The 9,491-nt window shown below is 48.1% G+C and overlaps 1 protein-coding gene across 1 annotated transcript; it reads right to left on the bottom strand.

Annotated features, from left to right (window-relative positions):
- On the bottom strand, nucleotides 1-8,635 carry dll4 (delta-like 4 (Drosophila)). The gene is made up of 11 exons (XM_068577608.1): nucleotides 8,160-8,635; nucleotides 7,746-8,006; nucleotides 7,317-7,374; nucleotides 6,394-6,657; nucleotides 4,380-4,440; nucleotides 2,947-3,077; nucleotides 2,555-2,724; nucleotides 2,246-2,465; nucleotides 1,069-1,807; nucleotides 714-822; nucleotides 1-199 (listed from the first exon to the last, which is right to left on the bottom strand). The coding sequence occupies exons 1-11, from the start codon at nucleotides 8,211-8,213 to the stop codon at nucleotides 194-196; spliced, it is 2,073 nt and encodes a 690-aa protein (XP_068433709.1). The 5' UTR covers nucleotides 8,214-8,635; the 3' UTR covers nucleotides 1-193.
- Nucleotides 8,636-9,491: the final 856 nt, after the last annotated feature.

Genomic DNA, 9,491 nt, shown 5'->3' with positions numbered 1-9,491 from the left:
CCCCCCCGTTAACATTTCCATATGCAGAGCAGAGGTTTTCTGCCCTCTCCAGTCCTCTCAAGTGTTCCAGAGCAGCAGTGGACATCTAAAACAATCTCCAGTCTCCAAATTTGTAAACAATCCAGAATATTTCATTCTGCCTCGATTGTGTCTTTTTTTTTTTCATCGCTCCCTCGCCGTCAGACCTCAGAGTTTATACCTGTAAGGAGAAGAAAAAAGGAGAAAATTGTAGTACAAATACACCACAATGATGCCAAAACTCTCCATCAGCTATTTAAATATACATATATATAAGTCACGTGCTTCATTATCAAAATGATACTTTCTTTTGGATCTTAACTATAGCACAAAATGCCACAGCAGTAACACAAAGCACCTCAGAGACCACGCAGAGCCAAACATGTGCGAGGAATCAGTATGAGTTCGGACTTTCGGTCCATCACACGGCCAAGATAAAGAACAGCCAGAGTAATTCACAGAAACCAATAATGCAGTCGATCTGCCCCCCACCCGACTTTCTCTCTCCAAATACCCAGAGTTCAGTGTTCCTACAGTGCCCCCCCCCCCCCTCCTGTCATAAACGCTGCTGCGCTAGTGATGGACGGCGCCCTCGGGACGTGATGCATAGCGAGTGGAGTATATCCTCGGAAATGGAGACGAAGATGTGATTTTTCTTTCTTTCTCTTTTTTTTGTTGTTGGTTGTTTGGCTTACCTCGGTTGCTATGACGCACTCCCTCCTCTCCTCTGCTATAACAAAAACCGACTGGTACATGGAGTCTCTTGAGGAACATATCGTTGATATCCTGCACTCTGGCTTTTCACTGCAAACACAAATCACACTTTGGTGTTAAAACACAAACTGGAAGCACGCGGCAGCGCTGTGCATTAGAGCGTTGATACAATATGTGGATGTGTTAATGAGGAACGATGCGTTTACGAGTTTGAGACATGTAAACTGGAGCTTCTCGTTGCAGAGAGCACTCGTTAACGGCCCGTTCCACTTCATGAGCACATCATCAAATGTCCACATTGTATTTTAGCGATAGCGTGAATGCGCTTCTTCTCACCTGTACATTCGACTCAAGGGCATCTTGTCTTCTAAACACTTCTCATAAATAAGACTTTTATCCTCTTGTGACTTTTCGTCCTTGAACTCCTTTGATTTCGAGTGGTACGAGTCCAAGTGATAGTTTTTATGGATAAAGTTCGATTTCTCAGAGTCCCGGTCCGCCTCCATGCTCATTTTCTGGTTGGTGTTTTTCAGCTGGGACTCCGGGATCCGGTTGTCCTTCTGAACGTTGGACAGGTTGTTCATAGTCTCCGTGTCGCCGCGCTCCCTCCGGGCCTGCCTGTGGATGTGCCTCAAAGCCAAGCCCACCATGCACAGCAGCACCAGCAGCGCCACCAGGCCCACCGCCAGGGAAACCGCCGCCCACTGGAAGCCGTCTTGAACCTCCCTGTCGGTCACGGGGGAGGTGACGGCGGCGAAGAACTCGCAGCGCGGCCCCGTGAAGCCCGAGGGGCAGACGCAGGCGGCCGGAGGCTTCCCCGGCCCGCCGCCACCCCCACAGAGCCCCCCGTTGAGGCAGGGCCGGAGGGAGCACTCGTCCAGGACCCTGTCGCAGTTGCGCCCCCCGTAGCCGGCGGGACAGTCGCAGGTGTAGTCGTTGATCCGGTCCTGGCAGGAGCCGCCGTTGAGGCAGGGGTTACCGGCGCACTCGTTGATGTTGATTTCGCAGCGCTGGCCGGTGAACCCGGCTCGGCAGCTGCACACGCGCACGCCGCCGTGGATGAGGCACAGCCCGCCTGCAGGAAGAAGAGGGGGGGGGGGGGGGGGCGGTTAGTGTCTTGATTCTCTCATTGAGAGGGAACATTAAAGAAAGGCGGGACAAAATCAGAAAGGCACACGATCTGGATGAACCCGCCCGCGAGCTCTCTTCACACATTTCTGTCAAATCCACGGTGCGACCACGGCACCGTGGATCGTTCCCTCGACACATGACCGGTTCCCAGAGCGCCCCGCGTTTTGCAAGGAGACCGAGGCGACATTTACGAGCCGCTGCTCCGAGCTGCCGAGTGTTTATACGAAGGACAATAGACACCGAGTTCCCACCAATTCCTGTTGTTCCACACTGCTTCCAGTTGCAGGAATTTGAAGGGGAAGGGGGGGGGAGAAAGAGCGAGGGGAAGTTCAGACAAGGGAAGGTGGGGAGGGGGGGGTCAAAGAGGGGAGGAAGACTGTACCATTAGCGCAGGGAAGCGACGTGCACTTGTCCACCCTCTTCTCGCAGTTGAGGCCCGTGTAGCCGCGGGGACACTCGCACATGTAGCTGCGGCCATTGTCCTTCTCCCAGCATTTGCCGCTGTGGAAGCACGGCGAGTCGGCGCACGTCAGCAGGCTGTGCTCGCAGTGGGAGCCCTCGAAGCCTTGGGGACATGCGCACGTGTAGCCGCTCTCCAAATTCTGGGGGGAAAAGTTAGGCAAAAAAATATTTTTTAAAAAACTGCAAGAATTAGCCTGATCATTAGGATGCAATGTGTTTCCCAACTTACTGTGCACATCCCTCCGTTCCTGCAGGGGTTGCTGTCACACTCCTGCATCTCCAGCTCACAGTTGACCCCCGTGAAACCTGGCAGGCAAGTGCACGTGTAGCTGCCCTGCCCTGTGTTCATACAGGTGGCGCTGTTCACACAGGGATGGTGATGGGTGCAGAAGTTGAGGTCTGAGGGGGAGGGGGGGTGGGGGAGGGAAGAGAAGAGTGTTTGTTTACAAGGAGAGAAAAAAAAACTCTCTACCCCGGACGTGCGCGAAGCAAAAGGAACACTTCAGGGGAAACCTAATTTACTAATGCTCGCAGGCTAATTCAAATGAAAACAGTGCACACGTAATACGAGAAGATCTGTTAAAAAGGAACAGCAGCAGTGGTCCAAGTCCTCTGGTGTACCTTGGTCACATAATAGGCCTCCCCAGCCCTCCTGACAGTTACACTGCCACGGCATCTGGCAGGTGCCGTGCTTGCAGGCCGGGTACTTCTTACACTCGTCGCAGAACGTGCCCTGCCAGCCGTCTCTGCATCTGCAAGACAAATGAGTTGCGTTTCTTTCGATTAGTCGCTCGTTCCCTCGTGTTGCAGATCTTACAGGGGTTTTTTTTTTTGTTCATTCACCACGGATAACAAAAGCTGAACTTTCGGGTCGTTAAAACTGCAAATTAAAATGCACTTTAAACATGCGAAGGAGCCGATTTGGATCAAACGAGGAGCCCCGCAATGGATTAGCTGGCGGTTGCATAAAGAAATCAGCCATCAATCAATGCGACCAGACATTAATAGCTGCACCGCAGTTTGATACAGTCATTAAATGCTCATATAAAAAAAATAAATCCATTACAAAAAACTTAATGAAAAGTCTTTTTTTCTGAAGGCATATGTTTGCAAATTGAAAGCATGCATCAGCACTGGTAATCGTGTTTTCCCCAACCTCATTACACCATTACACACCAGTTAGCGCGTGAAAGAAATGTTTTTCTGTGCCACTATGGATGAACGATGATAGAAGCATTTTCTATTTCTCAAACAAAGTGAAAGCAGTAACTGCAGGGCGAACCCTCCTGACGGCCGGTGCAGTATATTAAGGATAACTAACATAATGCCACAAAGGTGGAATATGGCTTTCACGTTTTCTGGCGGCGAGCCAACAGTCAAAGCTTTTTTCTTTCTCGTTTCCCATGAATCTGTTTCCCAGCACGGAGCGCCGCAACCTTGTCAAACCATGAGCTTTCTGGGGACTTACGATGTACTTTTAAGGTTCCAACATATATTTATTTTTTCGCCAAGCGAGCAGCTTTACAGTGTTGGGTATCCTATTGGGTTTAGCCTAAATTTGGGTCAGTTTTAGTGATGGGAATGATGGATTTATCTCTAAAAAGAGGGCAAATGGGATTCAGGGGGAATTTCTCACAGCGTGTGTGTGTCTGTGTGTGTGTGTGTCCTTGCTGGTGAGTGAGTGAGTGATAGAGGGTAGTGACAAGAAAGGAACATGGGAAGCAGAGAAGTCAGTCAGTGACGCAGGGAGACCAGAGAGGGAACAAAATAATGTATGTGTTGCTTCAGTGAGCTTCAACCTCTCTCAATTAATGCTACAGATGCCAGAACAGCACATGTGTATGTTCACACGAGGACACGTCCCGCTCTGATTAGTTGCATATGGACATAACTCGCCGGATGCAGAGTTTCTGCCGTTAAAAAAATGAACTTGAAAGTGGATTTCAGAGGAAAACAAGCACAGCTCTCCACCTGGATGTAAACTCCCACTCGCATTCCTTCCTTCACAAGGGCCAACGCCGATTTCAACACTTCACATGTATATTAATACTTACACACACTCGCCAGGTTTGGAGCAGTTTCCGTTCCTCTCGCTGCAGCCCTCCAGACAAATAGCTGAAACAAAAAGATATGGAGAAGAAAAGAAAACACACACATATATAAGTCTGCTGTTCATTTTATGGAAGCGCAACCACCTGGTGCTTGTTGCATAACTCACACAACACAACAACTATTAAGTTTCACAACTGTCAAATGGTTAAAAACAAACAAACAAGTAAGAAGCAAACCTAAAAAGGTACATCAATAGAGCCCCCCCCCCCTCCTCATACTCCACAACAACCCTCGTTTCCTAGAAATAGCCAGCTGTGAACCCAGACGTTGAAGGCCTCAGTCGGTCTCAACTTTCCTCGCGAGCCTCCATTTGATCTGAACCTGCTCGTCCGGCTCTAAGTGTGCCGGCCTTTTGCATGACACGGATTCGCAGGGGGCAACATATCAGGCGACTGACGGTAAGCGGCCGGTTTAGTGCGGAACAGATGCTCGCTCTCAATAGCAGGCAGCTGTCACTATTGTTGTTTGCGGTGCGCCACAACCATATTTGCAGCTGCCACTAGCCGCGCGCCCAACAATGGAAGGGGACTAAACATCGATGGCGCGTGGCGGATAATAATGCCGCGATTAACCTTGGCGCGTGCACTCGCGCGAGCTCCTCCTATCTTGCCCCCCCTTGTCTGGGGATTATGTTACCGGGCACGCGCGGTGCAGTGGTGAAGGTACAAAAGGCATTTGTGTTGTGTTAAAAAAAAACACACACACACAAAAAAAACAGGAGCCCGCCGTTCTGGGCTGTGACTTCCTTTACTACACACAGACACACACACACACACAGTGTAAGAAAACGCCAGGTAATTGCACACCTGTGGAAGCTAACGTCAAGTTGACATGCTAGGGAACTAGCTAAACTAAACGGTGGTGCTTTAGCTTTCACAGCTGTGTTCATGAACTATTAGCTTCTGGCTTGATTAGCATATGCTTGGTCGTGGTTATCTAAATAAAAGTATATATAATGTGAGCTTTAATGTGCATTTTTGGCACAAACGACCAGGATGAATGACTGTGTGTGTGTGTGAGCGAGAGAGGGAAATTACAGTGTCTGAAAGATGTCTAATCTGTCTTTCTCATGTATATTTTCTGTAGTCACCGACGATTGATGTCTCTGTAATTGCAACACGTGAGCCCATCTGGTTGGAATTTGGCGCCATGGTCAAAATAGCACATGCCAATTTCTCTTTCACCGCCAAGTGACACGCGATGACAGATCCGCTGTCACCCGCGTGGCCACGCATCCAGCACATGGTAACCATTACTCTCACGGTGCCTCCTCTTTTGATTCATTTGTTTTGGTAAAAAAAAAAGGGCCCGCGGTGTCGTGCAGCCAAATGGCATCGGGCCTCCTGGCGGGCCAATAAAGAGTGGTCCAAAACATGCGAGTGTTGGTCTGTGATTCAGCCGAGTGGGTTAGCGTAAGTATAATGTGCCTGTTGTCATGCTAAGCCGCCCGAATGAGTGGCCACAAACCCACAACCGGGTTACACGCCGGAATTATACGATTGTGAGTTACACAAGGCTAAAATATGCATAAGGCATAACATACATCATTAAGTCGTGTCGTGCTATCATCTAGCATCATGTGGCATTAATGACATTGACCTTTGGGGTTATCTTTACGCTTAATAACTACTGATATCAGTAAGTTGTGCGTGCTCGCCAATCTTTTTTTTTCTCTCTCCAGGACTTCAGTCATGCTGATAAAGGGCAAAGGTCAAACTTAATGAGGAGAAGGAACAACTCTTTAAGGTAAGAACTTTTTACCCCAAGGCCAGAAATAGATTCCACTACTTTTAAGTCATTTGGCAAAACATCTGGACGACCCCATCGTGTTAAAGGAGTACATCGACACGGGCTCAGAGCAACACCGAACAACACAACTCCAGCGTCAACCGACGAGGAAGAGAGCAACACCAGTGTTGTAAAGTAAATCAGCGAGGTGAATAGAAGACCGCTTACGTTCTTCGCAGTATTTCCCTTTCCAGCCCGGCAGGCAGGACAGCTGTCCGTCCCGGTTGCAGGTGTAGTGGCCGAATCGGTCGTCCCTGGGCGCGCATTTCTTGGAACAACTTTCTCCGTAGTAGCTTTCGTTGCAGATGAACCGGTACGAATACCGCAGCTCCGTCTGCTTTACGGTCTGCGTGTTCTGGGTCCAAGCGGTTCCCACGCCCAGCTGTTTCTGGATGGCCATGAAGCTTATCAAAAAGTCTGGGTTGTTGGTATCTGCAAAGAGGAGGAAGTCAGAGTTAATGCAGGATTAGCTAAGCTTGCGACCCGCTCACAAGGGGGTTATTGTGTTTTCCTGTCACGAACTGCATCATAAATCGCGTGCGGGTTCAAAAGTCATCCACTTTCGCTTTAGTAATCTGCCCGGTACAAAGCTGCATCCCTTATCAAATCCCATACAGCTGAGATGAAAGATAAACTCAGGTTGAAATTTCCTCTTTCTTTCCATCAGCAGAAAAACATTCCCAGGCCCCGTCCCCCCTTCCAATGGGCGGAACAGAGTAAGGTGTAAAATACAGGAAGATGCAGTCAGGGGTTTTTGGCAGGCACTGTGTATTCTCACCAAAGCCCACAGCTCTTTCCCACGACCAAAATAAACCAGAGGAAGTTCAATTGTATTGGGTATAAGAATGCAAAAGGTGTTCTGAAGTTCATAACAAAGGAGTGAATAGGCAAAATGTGTGAAATTATGAACAAAAAACACAAGGTGTGGGGAGACATGTTAAGTGTCTGAGCTGCATTTATTTGCCAACATTTTGCTTCTTTTTCTTTTTTTGGTACAATTTGTGCAAAAAAATGGTGAACTCCTTGGAGAAGCTGGTGCGTTAAACGTACTGACAGAGCTCCCTCCTGTGGTAAAAAAACGTTGCACTTACCTACATGTAGATTTCCATAAGGTGAATGCCAGGCTTCAATTATTAATGAAAAAGACCCCTAAGAACAAAACACATGCAGTTGATTAATATCTCTTGTTCGATTTATTCATTCATATCCACAAAGCTCCTAATTTACATATATATATTTTTTCCAATTCAATAGACCGCTGATGCTGAAAGGAGCTAGTTCAGTTCCCCTGAATATGAGTTATGATGATCATTCTGGGGTGTGGAACCAACAACGCCGTTCATAGCTGTCCAATATGTTTGTCGCCAGAGTATTATCTAATGATATGGATTAGCTGAGCTCACCAAATAACCGGTGCGCGGCCAAAATGCACAACAGTACCCCCCCCACCCCCCTTCCCACCCCTTAAACAACATGACACTGGTCTCTGTGATAAAACAGGTAACGTTGGACGCTCTTACCGGCCATCCAAAGGTGAACGGTATCTGAATCGGTCTCGGTAAAGTGCCACTGTCCCTGGCGCTGAAAGAGTTTGTCCCCAGCACCGCTGTCATTGTACTTCCAAAGATGCAGTCACCTGGCGAGACCACAGCCTGATAGTTCTTCAAGCAAATACGAAAATAAGTCCTGCAGTTGGGTTTGCACGCGTTTCCGTTTGCCAGCAAACCTTTGTGGTTTTTAAATTCGTGGAGATCCAGCTCAAAAACACCGGATCCAAATACCTAAAAGAGAAGGAAATAGGATTTAGGAAAAGGTCGCATGTGTGTGTGTGTGTTTTTTTTAAAGCTTGTATCATACAAAAAAAAAAAACATGACACAAGTGGCTCTCATCTGGTCTCGGGACCACCGGGGAGACGCGTGATCCTCCCTCATACCTGTGATATCAACGTGGTGCTGACTGCGACGGTAAAGGTGAACCAGGCTGCCATCCTTCTCGCTTCTCCAGTGCAGCCGCGTCACCAGCCAAAAAAAAAGCAGCAAAACCTTTTTTTTTTTCTTTCTTTTCTTCACACAAGTATTTACACCGAGGTAAACAAAATAAAAAAAATTAAAAAATCTCTAAATAAAATACGTGTAAATCCTTCTTCACTCCCGGGGAGTTCTCCCGTATAGCTCCCTGTTGGCGTGCGTCAAAAGCGTCCAGAGGAAAGAAAAAAAAAGCGTTTCCAAGTTATCCAAAAGGTGAGGGAAGACTCATATCCAGTGTGGCTGCGCGTCTTTTTCTGTCAGCAGGCGTCCCCTCCTCGCGTTGCTAATGTACTCCACAATGGTACCTCCGCTGTGCGTGCGCGGCTCAGAGCTTGTTTTGGTGCTGAAACTTGGTGCGTCAGTGCGCAACGGATGTTCACCACTCGTCTTATTACTCGTGAATGAACCGTGGTGCGTCTCCTCCCCGAGATATAGACTCGCAGTGCGCCGCTCATTACATAAACTGTCAATCACCCCCTACTGACACCGCCCCCTCTACATATTCAACCCCCTTTCCCTTCCAACCCAACAACATTTATCCAGATTTAATACCCACTGGCACTGTGCTGGCTGACCACCGTACAGACACACTGGGCGATTATTAACAAGCCCGAACATCTGTTGACTTGTTTTGAGCGCGCAACGCGCGCGGACATCACGGGGCCCGCGGCGTGAGGGCGATGGAGGAGAACCGAAAGTTCGAGAATTGGGGGGGAAAGCAGGAATTCAATTACTGTCTTTACTCCTTTGCACCCTTTTGCCCTCGGTTCCGCTCAATTGCGCGCCTAATTAGCCCTCAACGCTGCGCAGCAGCCGTTGCGCGCACTATTTTCCTCCCAGAAACACCCCTCACTCTCTGTGGGGTCACGCGAGCCGCTCCCTCGGGCTGGATCACAAACAATGAAACTAGAAATGCGATTAAATCATCATCATAATAATAATAATAATAATAAATCTCCCCAGCGTTTGTTTAAAATGCTGTTGACAGAGAAATTAACTTATTTTAAATGTTTTTTTCTTGTTATACACTGTCTAGCGCACACTTCTTAATACAAATAAACTAACCCACAAATATGTTTTTTTTTGTTTTATTATTTTAATATACAATGATCCACCATTAATACAAACACGTTTCCCTTTACGCACAGACACGCAGACTCACGCTGAGTTCAGACTCACGCGCTCCTCTGACATGTTATTTTGGGTGTGTTTCATCTCGTTGGTGGCGTGTGCCCCTC

This window comes from Clinocottus analis, unplaced genomic scaffold (genome assembly GCF_023055335.1).
Source record: "Clinocottus analis isolate CAN_PGR_092001 unplaced genomic scaffold, fCliAna1.0.p SCAF_15, whole genome shotgun sequence".
Taxonomy (NCBI): domain Eukaryota; kingdom Metazoa; phylum Chordata; class Actinopteri; order Perciformes; family Cottidae; genus Clinocottus; species Clinocottus analis.
Note: the sequence above shows the minus strand (reverse complement) of the source record. Positions and strands in the feature narration are given on the sequence as shown.

Bases quoted from the DNA above. Each gene is read 5' to 3' on its own strand.
- dll4 (XM_068577608.1), bottom strand. From the start codon at position 8,213: ATGGCAGCCTGGTTCACCTTTACCGTCGCAGTCAGCACCACGTTGATA. The intron at 4,441-6,393 runs GTAAGCGGTCTT...TTTTTGTTTCAG, and splicing joins AGGGAAATACTGCGAAGAAC to CTATTTGTCTGGAGGGCTGC. The intron at 3,078-4,379 runs GTAAGTATTAAT...TTTGTCTTGCAG, and splicing joins TCCAAACCTGGCGAGTGTGT to ATGCAGAGACGGCTGGCAGG.